This window comes from Danio rerio, chromosome 19, assembly GCF_052040795.2.
Source record: "Danio rerio strain M-AB ecotype USA chromosome 19, GRCz13ab, whole genome shotgun sequence".
Taxonomy (NCBI): domain Eukaryota; kingdom Metazoa; phylum Chordata; class Actinopteri; order Cypriniformes; family Danionidae; genus Danio; species Danio rerio.
In genome coordinates this window covers 3,618,983-3,637,225 of record NC_141039.2, presented here as the reverse complement: position 1 = coordinate 3,637,225, position 18,243 = coordinate 3,618,983, and the positions used below count along the sequence as shown (strand labels likewise).

At 32.0% G+C, this 18,243-nt stretch overlaps 1 protein-coding gene and 1 long non-coding RNA gene across 4 annotated transcripts in view; one reads left to right on the top strand and one right to left on the bottom strand.

The window, feature by feature from the left end:
* The first annotated feature begins 1,197 nt into the window (after positions 1 to 1,197).
* On the top strand, positions 1,198 to 8,596 carry si:ch211-133n4.6. Of its 2 annotated transcripts, none has more exon segments than NM_001440816.1 (10): positions 1,198 to 1,276; positions 1,683 to 1,741; positions 3,508 to 3,540; positions 3,643 to 3,675; positions 3,749 to 3,784; positions 5,982 to 6,014; positions 6,104 to 6,139; positions 6,262 to 6,291; positions 6,649 to 6,681; positions 7,780 to 8,596. In NM_001440816.1, coding segments are annotated over 10 exon segments (489 nt in total). In that variant the 5' UTR covers positions 1,198 to 1,265; the 3' UTR covers positions 7,965 to 8,596.
* Positions 2,580 to 18,243, bottom strand: part of LOC141378984 (uncharacterized) — a 52,126-nt gene continuing 36,462 nt past the window's right edge. Inside the window, exon 3 of one of the 2 annotated variants that reach the window (XR_015516370.2) lies at positions 2,580 to 3,843. This is a non-coding gene — a long non-coding RNA (uncharacterized LOC141378984). The remainder of the gene's footprint in view (positions 3,844 to 18,243) is intronic. The other variant, XR_015516371.2, reaches the window with a different exon arrangement.

The window sequence follows — 18,243 nt, the reverse complement described above, 5'->3', positions numbered from 1 at the left end:
GAATCCAGCGTCTGATAAATTCTTTCTTCTTTTTTCCCCCGCTACATATCAGATTTTGCCCACTATTTATCAAGAGAAAGACAAGTAGGAATCATCAATAAGTCTGTGCATCATATTTTATTTGCACATTTATTGAATGGAAATGTTTCTGATTCACGCATGCAAATTCATCTTCAGATAGTGTCTTTATAGCAATGTGTGTGCGGTAGATTGCTCAGATTACATTGCGACTGCTGCAATTTGCGCTTTAATGTTTAGCTGGTCAACTGTATGGTATGGAAATCTTACATACCTACTATATGAACCCGTCTCATACAGCTGCCATTGCAAGGATCAGACACTTTGTAGAGAAGAATTTAACACAACTGCCTCTAGGAGTCGCCAATGGAAATAAAACAGACACGCACAAAAAATGTGCGTACGCCTGCCAGAAAGCTGCCGTGAACCTGCGCACATTCCCACGTTCAGTTCATCGTTAGTAAATCCAAACGTGAGCGATTCTGAGCGTGAAACCTGGCGTACGCAAAGTTTTTGTGCGTACGCAGCGTTGATACATGAGGCCCCTGGACTGTCCTGCCCAAAGACCTGACCTTAACCCGAATGAACCCTTTTTGGATGAATTATAGCAGAGTTTGTGAACCAAACCTTGTCATTAGGCTTTAAGACACTGTCTTGGTGGAAACTTGGTGGAAAGCCTTTCCAGAAAGGTTGCAGCCTATTAAGCCATCCTTATTAAGATTGTGGTGTCATTAAAGTTAATGTAAAGGCAGATGTCGCAAAAACTTCAGCAATGAATGAACACTTTACTTTGTAAAAACAATTATGAATACAGACGTGACTAAAATTTTCCTGTTTTGGGAGAAATACACATTTTGAGAATGGTCTTATGTATAGTAATGCATTTCTTCTGGATATTCTCTTTCCATTAGACTGAAAAAAGTCCAAATCTACATTAGATGCATGAGAAACTATTGTTTTTGCCTTTGTTTGACCTTTACAGCGGTGACTGGGAATTTTTTAGCGGGAATGTACATGGGAAGGAGATATACGAATCCTTACATTAAGCCACGCAATTAATGTAATCCAAGATGAAGCGTTTTTTCCCAGGTCTCCTCTTTCCCAATAAGAAGCCCTCCCCTCCTTCATTCTCCATGGCCTTTGAGCAGGTATAAAAAGCTTGGCGGATGCTGTGGCCACAGGACCAGTTCAAGTGCAATACCACACAGTGTACTGTAGACCAGGCGGACCGTCTCTGACCTCCAGCCATGCTGACCAGGTACATCTCAATGGATTTACCTACTTTATATTAGCATTATAGCATATTAAGGTGACTATTGGTTTAAAATGGTAATGATAGTTGTATATGTATGGCTCAAATATTCTGAAATGTTTTCAGTTAAATGTTATCAATATTTGATATAATTATTCTATTCATGTTTAAAGATTTACAGTTAAAAAATTGTCAAAATTTGCAAGAATATCTAATAATTCAGAGTAAAATGTTCGAATTCTGAGAGGAAATAAATAACATTGCAAGACGTAGACTAGAGAACTCTAAAGGGAATAAAAATCCCATTTACAAGATTAATATAAAAAAAACAAATGCATTTTTGACATATTTATTTGTTTATTTATTTATTTATTTGTTTGTTTGTTTGTTTGTTTGCTTGTTTGTGCTGCAGGAACATTCTCATCCTCTGCTCATTGGCACTGATACTGGTTAAAGCGGACCTTGAAGCAGGTGAAATTCAGAGAAAATATCTGGAATATTTATTTAGAAATATAGGAAAATCAGCCACAAATATTATTTCAATATTGTTTATTATTCATTATATATAATATAAAGTTGAAGACAAAATGATCAGCCCTCCTGTCAATTTTATTCTTTCAAATATTTTCCAAATTAACAGATTCAGGAATTTTTCACAGTATTTCTTATAATATTTTTTCTTTTGAGGAATTCTTATTTGTTTTATTTCAGATACAATAAAATCAGTTAAAGTTTTTTTTTAAGCATTATAAAGTCGATAATAAGCAATATTATTTTTTTGATTGGCTATAGAACAAACCACTGTTATAAAATGACTTATTATAAATTAATGACATACAATGACTTGCCATTAAAAAATATATATATATATAAATATATATATATATATATATATATATATATATATATATATATATATATATATATATATATATATATCACTAAGGTTTAATTTTTTTGATTGAAATCATTTTTAAAATCAATAAATAAGATGTGATTTCAAAAACTTTTATTATAGTTAATAAACGTGTTTTTTATAGCATCAAAATAATCAGTAAAATAAGTTTAAAAGTTTTTAAAATTGTGATAAATCTGTAGTCTGTAAATATAGAAAGATACTACAGTGAGGAAATATTAAAAATTACCCTACAAAAATATATAACTACATTATATTTATATATTTATTATTATTTTATTTATATACGTTTTATTTTAAATCATCTCAGTAAACCTTCACCTATATTTGATTAAAATATACTTTTATAAATAAAAAATATAATATTTATAAAACATATTTTTTTTATTTTTTAATAAAGCCATCATTTTGCTAAACCCTCTCCAAAAAAATATTAGCCTAAATTATTAGATTTTTTCAATACATTTCTAATCGTAATTGTTTTAATAACTCATCTCTAATAACTGATTTATTTGATCTTTGCCATGATGAAAGTAAATAATATTTGACTAGATATTTTTCAAGACACTTCTATACAGCTTAAAGTGACATTTAAAGGCTTAACTAGGTTAATTAGGTTAACTAGACAGGTTAGGGTAATTAGGCAAGTTATTGTATAATGATGGTTTGTTTTGTTGACTATTGAAAATAAAATTGCTTAAAGGGGCTAATAATTTTGTCCTTAAAATGGTGTTTAAAAATTAATAACTGCTTTTATTCTAGCCAAAATAAAACAAATAAGACTTTCTCCAGAAGGAAAAATATTATCAGACATACAGTAAAAATTACTTTGCTCTGTTAAACATAATTCTAATAATCAGCTAATAATTATGTTTTCAACTGTATGTAAACACATTTTTATTTCTACACTTATAATTATTTAATTTATATATTGATCTTTATTTAAAAATACATAGTAAAAAAGTTGACTCAACTAAAATTTTAAGGCAACAAACTTCAGGACATTTTTGAGTTTACTCAACTTAAATCAAGTGAAGTAATTGAGTTGGAAGCCGAGTCAACTCAAAATTTTAAATTTTAAGTTGAGTCAACTTTGGGGGTTTTTGTAGCTTCTCACTAAGACTTCATTTATTTTATTACTTCATTTAAAGCCATTTATTTAGCATCAAAATCATCAGTAAAATAATATTTTTTTCAAGACGTTTTAATTTGTTTTATTTAAATCTATATTCTGTAACTATGGAAAGATACTAAAATGCTAAAATATTTAAAAATCCAAAAAAATGCAAATGACTGAACATTGACTTGTTTTCTTTTGCAGCTGAAGGAGGGTCCCAAGCCATGTTTGCCACAGGTAAACATCAAATGACTAATATTACATGTCAATATGTGACAATACTTGTTTTATATTCACCAACTGCCGATAAACCTTAAATATGCCCTCATTCATCCACAGATCAGGATTCAACCTCAGATGAAGCCCCGACTGGTGAGTTGAGCTCAGTCTGTTAATCAGCAAGACAGTTCAGTCTCATTATAACTCTGTGTGTTTTAATTTACAGAAAGTATGAACCTGGTCTCTCCTGACTTGCCCAACGGTGAGTGAGTGAACACTGCATGCTTCACAACAGGATGAAACACCCGCTCATATTCCATCCTGAAACACAACAGAAGATAGATTATTGCATGTTATAAGTTTGACAGCTCCTCTGAGGGTTGAATGGAAGATTTCAAACCATATATTTATAGTGTTGGTCTTTATAAAACCAGATGCCAGATTTGTAAAGAGCAAATAACGATCAAACAATATTTAAACAATCAAGAAATGTTGACTTTATGAGTCTGCCATCTAGTGGTGATTTAACCAACATGCATACTTAACTAAATATATACAGAGGAAGTCAGAATTATTAGCCGACCTGTTTATTTTTTACCCCAATTTCTGTTCAACAGAGATTTTTTCAACACATTTAAGCATAATAGTTTTAATAACTCATGTCTAATAACTGATTTATTTTATCTTTGCCATGATGACAGTGAATAATATTTGACTAGATATTCTTCAAGACACTTCTATACCGCTTAAAGTGACATTTAAAGCCTTAACTAGGTTAATTAGGTTAACTAAGCAGGGTATTGTAAAATGATAGTTTGTTCTAAATCGAAAAACAATAGAGCTCAAAGGGGCTAATAATCTTGTCCTTAAAATGGTGTTTAAAAAATTAAAAACTGCTTTTATTCTAGCCGAAATAAAATAAATAAGACTTTCTTCAGAAGAAAAAATATTATCAGACATACTGTGAAAATTTCCTTGCTCTGTTAAACATCATTTGAGAAATATTAAAAAAGAAAAAAAAATTCAAAAGGGGGCTAATAATTCTGACTGTAATTACTGTATTTATTTTATTTTGATTCACCTGATTCTTTTTTAAGGATAATTCTGACTTTTTTTGTTAAAAGTGCAATATGTAAATTAGGAAAAAAAATAACTGCAAAATTTAAGGATCATATATTTTTAATTTTAATTTACCTGAGGAAATATCATTGCTCAAGCTTATTCACATTAATGCATTATCATTTTTCTTTTTTTTAAGATAATTGTGACTTTTTTCTTCACAATTTTGAGAAATGTCAGAAATGCAAGATAAAAAGCACAAGATTTAAATTCAGCCACATCAATATTTAAATAATTTGTTGTTTCTATTTTAATTCATCTGAAAAAATGTGATTGCTCGAGCTTGTTTAGATGAATGAATATTTTCTTAAAGACAATTGTGACTTTTTATCCTCAAAATGTAAATTCAGAAATTAAAAAATAAATAAAAACAGCCAGTTTTAAATGGATCCACATGTATATTTAACAATAGTAATTCTTTTTTATTTCAATCCACCTAATGAAACTTCATTAATCAAGCATACTCACGTTTTCTTTAAAAATAATAATAATAATTCTGCTTTTTTTCCTCACATTTTTGAGACGTCAGAATTGCAAGATGTAAATTCAGAATAAAAATAAATAAATTTAACTGCAAGATTTAAATTCAGCCACATGCATGATTACGAATCATAATTTATGCATAATTTATGAAAAAAAAAATTAAAAGCACAAGATTTCAAATCAGCCACATGCATATTTAAAGAATAATTTGTTGTTCCTATTTTGATTCACCAGAGAAAATTTCTTTAATCAAGTTTGTTGATGTGATGGAATAAATTTTCGTTATTATTTTTTAAAAGATAATTGTGAATTTTTTCCTCACAATTGCAAAATGTAAATTCAGAATTTAATCAAAATTAAAAACCACAAGATTAAAAATCCGCCACATGCATATTTAAAGAATCATTATTATCTTCTATTTGAATTCACCTGAGGAGATTTCTTTGCTCAAGTTTATTTACAATAATCAAAAAATAATCATAATGTAAATATTGTGACTTTTTTCCACAAAGTTTGAGAAATGTCAGAATTGCGAAATGTTTAATTTAGAGTAAAGTAAATGATAATAATGAATTAAATTCAGCATTTCAAGATAAATGAACCACAATATTTACATCAGAACAAACAAGTCAAAATTGCAGGATGTAAATTCAAACTAGTTAGGTGTCATAAATGTAAATATTATTTATTATGTTATGATTATTATGATTTTATTATGATTATATGATTTATTATGATTTTTTATTCCCAAGTACCTTTTTTCTTTGATATACACAAACTTGCAAATATTTCTCTTTTTAGAATCAATGCTTAAACAACAGAGATATTAAAGTTATTTTTCTTTCTTATACTGACAGATGAGCTTCTGTATTATAATGGAGCAACTGCAGGTACTTGAAACTTACATTTTTCCAAAAAAAAATTGACTTTGATTAAACATAACAAACAATTTAATACAAATGTGTTCTGTGTCGTTTAGATGCGAGCAGCACCAGTTCTGAGGCAGGAAACAGCGGTGAGTGTCAGATTTGTTGATGAAAGTGTGAAAGATGAATCAAATGTGACTTAATAATCATTTCAAGTAATTAAAAAACTGAAAGAGAATTTAATTTACGTTCATTCTAATGTTTCTTACAGCACCTCAAGTCAATGATGTGCCTAAAGCAGGTGAGTCTTTTACTTTATATGTGATGTTACCAAAATATAGGCACAAATATTCGGATTTCAGTGTCCGGTTAAGAAACCATCAGCTACAAAAAAAAAATAATTGAAAAATTTTGAATATTTTTACATGACATATTTCATTTATATAATTTTACATTTAAAAAATATATATATTATTAATATTATAGTTATTATTATTATTATTATTATTTAATAACATTATAGTCGTTATAATATCAAAATAGCTATCATTATGGTTGTTGTTTGTTCTTAAAATAAGTAGATTAGACTGGAACTGGAATACACCTGGAAATTCTGCATCCAGATATCTCACAAATTAATGTGATTATTTTTTTTTAGATGCAGCTAAATCCAGTATGGAGGAGAATGATGGTAAATTTCACATCATGAACATTCACATGCTGTCAGATTCAATTGGACATTTGTAAAAATAAAAAAAAAAAATAAAAAAAATAAAAAAACATGGAGTATGTTTTGGAAGATGGTTCACCCAAAACTGAAGACAAAAATCTGTTTACTCAGCTCCAAGTATTTTCTTCTCCTACTGAACAACAAAAAAGAAGATATTTTGAAGAATGTTGAAAACCGGTAACCATTGACTACAAAAGTATTTTGTCCTATTACATTCTTTTTTTTTTAGGGGGGTTGATGCAGTTCCTAGAGAAACTTAATATTAAATACAAAAAAAGTGGGCGTGGTTTGTTTTTCTACTGCGAGCTGATTGGATGTAGTAAAGTAGGCATTTCATTCTGAAAGATGGGGTTTGTGGAGAGTAATTATAACAGAAAACTCCTCCTCTCCATTTATGTTTTCTGTCAAAACTGACATCTGGAGGGGCGTGGTTAAGTATGTTAGCCCCTCCCAATACCTCAGACAGACCTAGGGTGTAGTCACACTATGCTCGAACCCTGCCCAGAAGCGTTTCTCAGCTCAGTTGACAAGTGTGAGTGCTCCGATTCTGGCTCAGGCATGATTCAGTTGGCAGGCCTTGGCCCGGTTGGAAAAGGTGTGCTAGAGCGGGGTTTGGTTGGCCTTTGGTATGCTTGTAGCAGACCTGAGGCTGAAACTGAAGATGAGACGTCACTTTAAAGGGACTGACAATTCCATCGGCGCTTGAAAAGTTGAGCTAGTCCCAACTTCTGCAGCGAGCAACGCCTCTGAAGCAGCGCTGACGGATCCACAATGCAGTTCGGCAACGCCTGACGTCACCCATTCAAAGTGAATGGGAAGCGTTGACGCTGAAGCACGGCGTGAATGGGGCGTAACCCTACCTGTCACGGTGACGTCACTCACTCTATTAAGTGCATTGTGTCTGACTGAGTGATGCAATCTCAGCTTGCATTATAAAGGCTGCATCCAGATACTATTAAAGTTGAATAGATACTGAGCAAGTGCTCATTTTTGGGTGAACTGTCCCTTTTTTCTGAGTGAACCGTCTAAAAATAACCGTTTTTTCCCCCTAACAAGAAGATGAAGCTCCTGATTCAGAGGAAGTGGCTGCTGTGAAACCAGCCCCGGTTCCAGTTCCAGTTCAGCGTGCGACTAAGTCCCACAATGCACCATCAACATCATCAACATCATCGTCATCATCATCACGTAAACGAAGCAAACCAGCGTCCGGCTCAAAGAAGAGATCAAGAAACCAACGTCCCTGAGACCCGTCCACTTTACCGAGAGAAACAGGGCAAAGCTGCAATGACCGGGCAGTGCCAGGAGACGTGGGAGAGAAAAAAAAAACATACGACAATCTTGAAGTAGACTTTAAATCCTCTGTGATGTACCGATCGACTGTGCGCATGCTCGTTTGTTTGTGTGAAACCGTTCTGTAATTAATGTGAGCTTCGCGGCTGCGCTTGCCAAATATTCCTCCACTTTTCACCCCCGAGGCAAGGCGGACGCGGACACTATAAGGTTGATTTCGTTTTAGATCAGGCTGTAGATGTGAAATACGACATTGTCATAAGCTGAGCATTTATAGATGGTTCGTGTTTTGATTCATTACAGGACACATTTTAATCGAAAAACTTGATGATAAACTGTGGTGCTGGCAACCTGACGACGCTGTGCCATAACAACTGTAGCGTAGAAACAAACAGAAGCCTTCGCTCTCCTCATAACGACAGTGTTTCAATCAAAAGTGTTTCTCTCTTTGTTTTCGGTAACTTTTTTTATACGCAAAGTATTTAACATTATTGAATTTACTAAATATTACAATCAGTAACATGTTATTCTGAAACGTTTCTTTCCTTTGTTTGTATTGTACCCCTAAATAAAGGTTGAAGCAATGAATATGTTCAGTAGAAACAGTGTGTGTGTGTGTGTGTGTGTGTGTGTGTGTGTGTGTGTGTGTGTGTCTTCATTGTGTTTTAGGATGGAATATTAATTTTTTCATAATTTGAAATAAACAATAAGCTGATGAAGCTGCACGGTGGCGTAGTGGGTAGCACGTTCGCCTCACAGAAAGGTTGCTGGTTTGAGCTTTAGCTGAATCAGTTGGCATTTCTGTGTGGAGTTTGCATGTTCAGCCAGTGTATGCGTGGGTTTCCTCCGGGTGCTCCGGATACCCCCACAAGTCCAAACACATGCAGGTGAATTGGGTCAGCTAAATTGTCCGTAGTGAATGTGTGAGAATGAGAGTGTATGGATGTTTCCTAGTGATGATTTGCAGTTGGAAGGGCATCCACTGTGTAAAACATGTGCTGGATAAGATGGCGGTTCAATGCACTGTGGTGACCCCAGATTAATAGAGGGACTACGCCGGAAAGAAAATGAATGAATGAATAAAATAATACAAATGAATCACATCAAATATGGGAAAAAATTATTCATAATTAAAACTTTTTTTTTTAAGATTTAAGAAACACTTAACATTTAATTAATTATTTTTTTTCAACTACTTAATAAGCAAATAAATAATAATGAATGAATACAAATAAATTTGATATACATTTTTATTATACATAATTATAAATAGAATTATACATAATTACACATACACTAAATTAAACAAATTTCTTCAGGAATAAAAAATATATAAAGTAAATAAACACTTTGCATTTAGTTAATTAAATTTTTTTTTCATCTACTTAATACCATAATTGATTAATAAGGGATGAATTCAAATAAATTAAATATTACAATATTTTTATTATACATAATTATATGTAATATAATACAAAACTATACATGTACTAAATTGAACAATTTATTTTAAGAATAAAATATACATAACATCAAAAAACATTTATATAATAATTAATATAGAATATAAAGTTTTAAAGAAAAACAAAATAAATATAAAAAAATAAATGAGTGTTAATTGAATACGAATTAATCACATAAAATATGGGGAAAATTATTCATATTATTAAACCAATTTTTTAAAGAAACACTTTACGTTTAATTAATTAAATTTTTTCCCCATCTACTTAATAAAACAAATAAATAATGAGGAATGACTACAAATAAATTCAATATAAATTTGTAATATACATAATTATAAATAAAATTATACATAATTATACATACACTAAATTAAACTAACTTCTTTAAGAAGAAAAAATGTATAACACCAATAAACACTTTGCATTTAATTAATTAAAATGTTTTTTCATCTACTTAAGACAATAATTAATTAATAAGGGATGAAAACAAATAAATTAAACATTATAATATTTCTATTATTCATAATTAAACAAAATTTTATATAATCTTATATCATTTAAACTTAAACTTAATTTTAAATGAATAAAAATGTAATTAACTTAAGTTAATTAAAATTAAACAAATTTCCTTAGGAGAAAATACATAACATTAAAAAACACTTAATTAAAATGTTTTTCCATCTACTCAATAAAATAATTAAATAATAATGAATAAATAAAAATAAGTACAATATTCATAAGATTATACATAATTATACACACTACATTAAATTAATTTATTTAAGAATAAAAAACACATAACATCAAAAAACACTCTAAGTTTAATTAATAAAAAAATAATTAATTAAAAGTTGTAATTAATTAATTACATATTACATTTTATTTAATTAATTGCATGTTTTTATACTTTCCTTCTACCTAATAAAATAATTAAATAATAGTGACTGAATACAAATATATTCTATAATTGTTTTAATTATACATAATTTCGAATAATAACGAAATCAAACTAATTTCTTTGAGAAAACCATCAAAAAACACCAAAAGCCCTTTACACTTAATTAATTACAATGTTTTTGTATACCTATTTAGCTAAATATTAAATAATAATAATTGGATAATAGTTTTGAATCAAAATGAGTATTATACATTTTAATTAAATAGACAGAATTTCCACATAATGATCTCCATTGGCTCCAAGTGTAAGAATGGTTTGTGTTTAATGCAGAGTCATGGCCCGAACTCAAGTGGCCCGAGCTATAGTGTTAGTGTGTGGGCTGTAAGTACAGCGCGGTCTATAGGCTCAGTGTCTGGATCTCTATAGCGGCCGCTGTATGACTGAAAGGTCGAGCTGTTCCCTCAGGATGAAGCTGATACCTGTGAGGCTTTCAGTGCTTCTCTTGTGACGTTCAGCACCACTTTAATCCACACACAACCTTTCTGAACAATCACACGTCACGCAGATGGGATTTACCTCTAATCAGCACAATCACCGCAGTCATTCCTGCTAAGAATGGGTGTAATTTTGTTGGATTGTTGGATACAAAACTGAATGTACTGATACTTTGACTTCAATACCAATTTCTGAACAATACATTTTTTATAGAAATTTGATAGAAATAATACATTATGTATGTATGCCTACACTTTAGCGAATCTCAAATATGTTTTTAGGGTTTGTTTTGTTATATGTTTCAGTTGATAAATCCATAGGGTGTTGTCTACATTTAGGCGAATCTGAAACACGTCACTTAAGGTATGTTTTATTGCACATTACAGATGATAATACCACTAGAGGGCGCTTTCAACATTTTTGTGTAAAGTAAAATTCATTCTTGCGGTTATGTTCCATTGCACGTTTAATATGACAAATTCACTAGAGGGCGCTGTCTACATTTTTGCGAAATGTAAAATACATGGTTGCGGTTACGTTCTGTTGCACATTTAGGATGGCAAATCCACTAGAAGGCGCTGTCTACATTTAGGCGAACCTGGAACACATCACTTAGGGTATGTTTTGTTGCACGTTTCAGATGATAAAACCACTAGAGGGCGCTGTCTACATTTAGGCGAATCTGAAACACATCACTTAAGGTATGTTTTGTAGCACATTTCCGATGATAATACCACTAGAGGGCGCTTTCTACATTTTAGCTTAAAGTAAAATACATTACCGTAGTTATGTTCCGTTGCACATTTAGGATGGCAAATCCACTAGAGGGCGCTGTCTACATTTAGGCGAATCTGGAACACATCACTTAGGGTATGTTTTGTTGCACGTTTCTGATGATAATACCACTAGAGGGCGCTTTCTACATTTTAGCTTGAAGTAAAATACATTACCGTGGTTATGTTCCGTTGCACATTTAAGATGACAAATCCACTAGAGGGCGCTGTCTACATTTTAGCAAATCTCAAATATGTTTTTAGAGTTTGTTTTGTTCAATGTTTCAGTTGACAAATCCACTTGAGAGAGATGTCTACATTGTTGTTGCGGTTATGTTCCGTTGCACGTTTTAGCTGACAGATCCAAAAGGGGGCACTGTTTCTATTTTTGCGAAACGTAAAACACATTGCTGCGGTTATGTTGTTGCACACTACAGATGAAAAATCCACTAGAGGGCACTGTCTACATTTAGGTGAGTTTGAAACACGTCACTTAGGGTATGATTTGTTGCATGTTTCAAATGATAATACCACTAGAGGGCGCTGTCTACATTTTTGCGAAATGTAAAATACATGGTTGCGGTTACGTTCTGTTGCACATTTAGGATGGCAAATCCACTAGAAGGCGCTGTCTACATTTAGGCGAACCTGGAACACATCACTTAGGGTATGTTTTGTTGCACGTTTCAGATGATAAAACCACTAGAGGGCGCTGTCTACATTTAGGCGAATCTGAAACACATCACTTAAGGTATGTTTTGTAGCACATTTCCGATGATAATACCACTAGAGGGCGCTTTCTACATTTTAGCTTGAAGTAAAATACATTACCGTGGTTATGTTCCGTTGCACATTTAAGATGACAAATCCACTAGAGGGCGCTGTCTACATTTTAGCAAATCTCAAATATGTTTTTAGAGTTTGTTTTGTTCAATGTTTCAGTTGACAAATCCACTTGAGAGAGATGTCTACATTGTTGTTGCGGTTATGTTCCGTTGCACGTTTTAGCTGACAGATCCAAAAGGGGGCACTGTTTCTATTTTTGCGAAACGTAAAACACATTGCTGCGGTTATGTTGTTGCACACTACAGATGAAAAATCCACTAAAGGGCACTGTCTACATTTAGGTGAGTTTGAAACACGTCACTTAGGGTATGATTTGTTGCATGTTTCAAATGATAATACCACTAGAGGGCGCTTTCTACATTTTTGCGAAGTATAAAATACATTGCTGCGGTTATGTTATTGCACACTACAGATGGCAAATCCAATAGAGGGCGCTTTCTACATTTAGGCGAATCTGAAACACGTCACTTAGGGTATGTTTTGTTGCACGTTTCTGATGATAATACCACTAGAGGGCGCTGTCTACATTTAGGCAAATCTAAAACACGTCATTTAAGGTATGTTTTGTTGCACTTTTCTGATGATACCACTAGAGGGCACTTTCTACATTTTTGCGTTAAGTAAAATACATTGCTGTGGTTATGTTCCGTTGCACGTTTAAGATGACAAATCCACTAGAGAGCGCTGTCTAAATTTTTGCGAAGCGTAAAGTACGTTCTTGTGGTAAAGTTACGTTGCACATTTAAGATAGCAAATCCACTAGAGGGCGCTGTCTACATTTTTGCAAAGTATAAAGTACGTTTTTGCGGTTACGTTCCGTTGCACATTTAAGATGGCAAATCTTTTAGAGAGCGCTGTCTACATTTTTGCGAATCTGAAATGCTTTTCTTAGGATATGCTTTGCTGCAGGTTTCAGATCATATAGAATATATATATATATATATATATATATATATATATATATATATATATATATTTTTTTTTTTTTTTTTTAAAGAATAAGATAATGCTTTACTTGATAAGGTTAGAATAATGCAAAACATGTTTGTTTCAATAAGCGGGATATCACCTAAGCCTTTTTTTGAGCCAGGTAAAAACTTGGTTATATATAAATTGTATTATTACTATCATGAATGCAATGTTCTAGTTATAATTAGCAGTTCGCCAGTAACTTACCGTAAATCAGCACCATTTATCTTGCTGAATATATTTATTTATTTACTGTTAAATATACCATCATTTTCACAACGTTAAAACACAGTAACATACCACATAACTGTTCCACAGTAAAATACAGTTCATATTACCGTAAAATACTGGGTAATTTAAAAAAAATCATTACCAGTGTACACGATTAAAGATGTAATATAATATGAGTCTTGCCACTCTTATTCTGAAGTAAAGTCCTGAGGGGTGAAATTTAATATAGAACAAGTAGGGCGCGCTATTGCTGATTGTTGTGGTCTACAAAGCAAACAAACACAGCATAATGTAATAGGGCAGTATCAGGGAGGGGTTTTTCTTAGAAGCATCTCTTCTCCATCTTCCTGATTCCTTGATAATACTGAGAATTGCTTTAAACCCTTTTGTGTTTGAGGGTTCTGTTTCTTTTAAAAGTAAGACTGAGCATGACACGGGGGAAATCGCAGTCGTTTGTTCTGCTCATTTTGTGCATGGAGTTGGCATCTGGAAGTAGTTCGTTCAATAGATTAAAATGGGCTTCATGACTGTCCTCCACAATTAAATATGGCTGATCGCTGACTAGTGTCGGGATGCTTTAATATGGCATTTAATATCTTTCTAAATTTATTTATTATTAAATCTGTAAAAATTAGATGTAAAGCTTTAATAAATATATGCATACAAGTTTTTTTTTTGTTTCAAATAACGACAATTTTTTCTTTTAGGTAAAATAATATAATAATATAATAATAATCTGATCAAAGTTTAAATGATGTGTATAATTTTATTTATTTTTTATTCATTTATTATTTCTTTTTATCCTATTGTTTAATATTATTATTATAATTATTATAATTTTAATAATTATAATAATAATATTATACAATAGGATAAAAGAAATAATAAATGAATAAAAAATAAATAAAATTATACACATCATTTAAACTTTGATCAGATTATTATTATTTTATTATTATTTTCGTGTTATTTTATGTATGTTTTTGTGTAAATATGTGATATTTACCTTATTATTTATATACTATTTAGTGTATCAATATATTCTGCATTGCATATCATTTGTTTGATGAATTGTATCAGTGCATGATTTTTCATGTAGACCTCTACATATCAATACTATTTAAATATTTAAATGTTATTTTTTTAAGTTTATTTAAGCGTTATTTTCTGACCTATAAAGAAAAAAAAGTTTAAATGAAGGACTTAAGAAAGCTCATTTGAAGTGCAGCTATTAGTTTGCATCAGCAAAGAATCCCTTGAACCAAGTGAACTTGTAAAAAAGCAGCAGCAAAGTGTTTGTAAGGGCTCATTCTCTTTGTGCACCATGAACAAACTTCAGGCCTTCTGTTCCTATCTATCTGTGAATCAGTGATCGGCTTTACCAACCCATCCCGCTCTGAACACTTGAAATGCTGAGGAAGGAGTCGCACTTGTGTTGGATGGAAGGCATGATTTCTGCTCCCCACCCCCAACCAGACTGACTCACTGCTGCTGCCGCCACATGGTTATATCAGGTATTACAGCACAACAAATTATTCAAAACCACTATGCAATAGCTGGAAAATGATAATATGCATTTTACTTACTGTTATAAAAACTTGTCAATAATAATAGGCATATTTATATAAAGTAAACAGAAATCTACATGAATCCTCTTGTGGTTTTTAAAGAAGATAATTTACACACACACACACACACACACACACACACACACACACACACAATTGAACAGAGCAAGAAAATTTTCACAGTACGTCTGATAATATTTTTTCTTATTATTTCGGCTAGAAAAAAACCAATTTTACCTTTTTTAAAAGTTATTTTGAGGTCAAAATTATTAGCCCATTTAAGCTATATTTTGTTCCGATAGTCTACAGAACAAACCATCATTATACAATAACTTGCCTAATTACCCTAACCAGCCTAGTTAACCTAATTAACCCAGTTAAGCCTTTAAATGTCACTTTAAGCTGTATAGAAGTGTCTTGAAGAACATCTAGTCTAATATTATTTACTGTCATCATGACAAAAATAAAATAAATCAGTTATTAGAGATGAATTATTAAAGCTATTATGATTAGAAATGTGTTGAAAAAGAGATCTCCGTTAAACAGAAATTGGAAAAAAAATAAACAGGAGGGCTAATAATTCTGACTTCAACTGTATACACACACACACACACACACACTTTATTACTTGAAATTGCTTTGTTCTTATTTGGAAATACATGCAAGGTATTACCTCATAATTAATTAATTGATTTCATTTATTTATCTATTTGTTTGAGTCTAATTCTTAGAGATTCTTATTGCATTTTAATAATACTAAAATTGTATAAACCTTATGAAAATTAATGGTTAAGTTAACATGTTTAATTTTAAGTATAACAGCAATTTTTTATTCTAAAACAAATTTTCTTTATCTAATTATTTATTTATAATTATTCTTTAATTAATTATAACCAGTAAATAAACAATGAATCCATTAAAAAAAAAAAAAAAAAATATATATATATATATATATATATATATATATATATATATATATATATAAATACTTTTTAAAACATTTGCAAGTTTTTACTTTATTTAACAGTTTTTATTTATTTATTTATTTTTACAGATTCTTTTTGCATTGTTACAATACTAAAATTAAATAAACCTTACTAAAATTACGCTTGAGATAACAATGTTTTATAACCACAAAAAGGGTCTTTTTATTATGTTAAAATTTTTCCTTTAATTCTTCAATGCAAACATAATGTTTTATCTATAAAATAAAAATACATACACAACTGCCAAGAAACCAAGGAATAAGCAATAAATGCATTATAGTATGTGTAAAATTGCATAGCGCTGCAGTGGGTAGCACATTAGCCTCACAGCAAGAAGATCGCTGCTTCGAGCCTCGGCAGGGTCAGCTGGCGTTTCTGTGTGGAGTTTGCATGTTCTCCCTGTGTTTCCTCTAGTTGCTCTGGATTCCCCCACAAGTCCAACAGCATGTGGTATAGGTGGATTGGGTAGGCTAAATTGTCCAAAGTGTATGAATGTGAATGAGTGTGTGTGGATGTTTCCCCGTGATGGAAGGGCATCCGGTGCGTAAAACATGTGCTGAATAAGTTGGTGGTTCATTCCTCTGTGGCGACCCCAGATTAATAAAGGGACTAAGCCAATGAGAAAATGAATGAACGAATAAAAATTCAAACATACATGAATAAATTGAAATAATCATGAAATTATCTCTAATCATGAAAAGTTGATGTAAAGGATTTTTGATCGCCTGCTGGTAATTGTAATAGTAATTCTAATAATTTAGCGACTCTCGTTGGGAAAGGTCATAAAATATGGTTATAATGGCTGTGAGGTTTCTCCAGGGTTTTGTGGAGAGTAAACTGCTCTGAACGTGGCTCATTTTACAGAAGCGTCTTGGATCCTGCAATGGAGACTCAATGGATGTCACGGAGAGATGGATTTGTCGGAGGACTTGAGCACAAACAGCCTTTTGACGGAGCAGAGCTGGGAGACATTCTTACATTTCAGATGCTGTTACCATTGACTCCTTCTCTAATGGATGAGCGCCTCGACAAGACCCCGACATCACACGAACCACCTTAAATACGCTCTGAGCTCCTCAAAATCCCTCGCATAATGACAGAAACCATGTGCTGTCACTGTACCAGCAGTATTATCACTGCTGGACTATAAACACGTTGAAAAATCAGTGCTGTGAAAAAGTATTTGCCCCTGGGATTTAAAAATGCTTTTTTTTTTTTTGCTTGTTACTGTTAAAAGGTTTAGATCATCCAATCATTTTTTATTTTACACAAAGAATTAGAGTAAATACATCTTGCAGTGTTTAAATGATCATTTCGTTTATTTATCCACATTAAAGTGGACCTATTATATCCTGTTTTACAAGATCTAAAGTAAGTCTCTGATGTCAGCAGAGTGTGTGTGAAATTGAAACTCAAAATACCACGCAAATATTGTTTTATAACTCTTTAAGTCTGGCTTTAAGTCTAATTGTGGCATTTGGTGACTGTCGCTTTAAATTCAAATGAGATCTTTTCAAAAGAGGGCGGGGCTACAAAAGCCTGTGTCAGCATAGTGGCAGATTCAAATTCAAAACTAACTTCCTATGCTAATGATGGAGAAATGGTCACTAGTGGGCGGGGCTTTCGCCCTCTAATGACTCGTACAAAGGGAGAATGTCCAGCCTGATCTCACGAGGAAACGTCCTCGTCATGATCAACTCCTCTCTGCGTCTCAAGTCTGCCGATGTACACGACGAGCTAACTGGATAAACTGGTTGCACCGGGAAAGCCCTCCATATGGAGGTAAGTGGTCAGCTGGTAAGCGCCAAAAGGAACGGCGGCATGCCGCCCCGTAGTGTTCGCTTAAAAAATTAAATGCAGTCATACGTACCTCCGGCTACATAATTTGAGGTCTCCAGAAACGTACACTGGACTACTTTTTCAGAATGAGCCTGTGTTGCATTTTTTCCTAATTAAATTAAATCATCGGAAGCACTTTAGTCTAGCTCACAATTCATGCTGTTA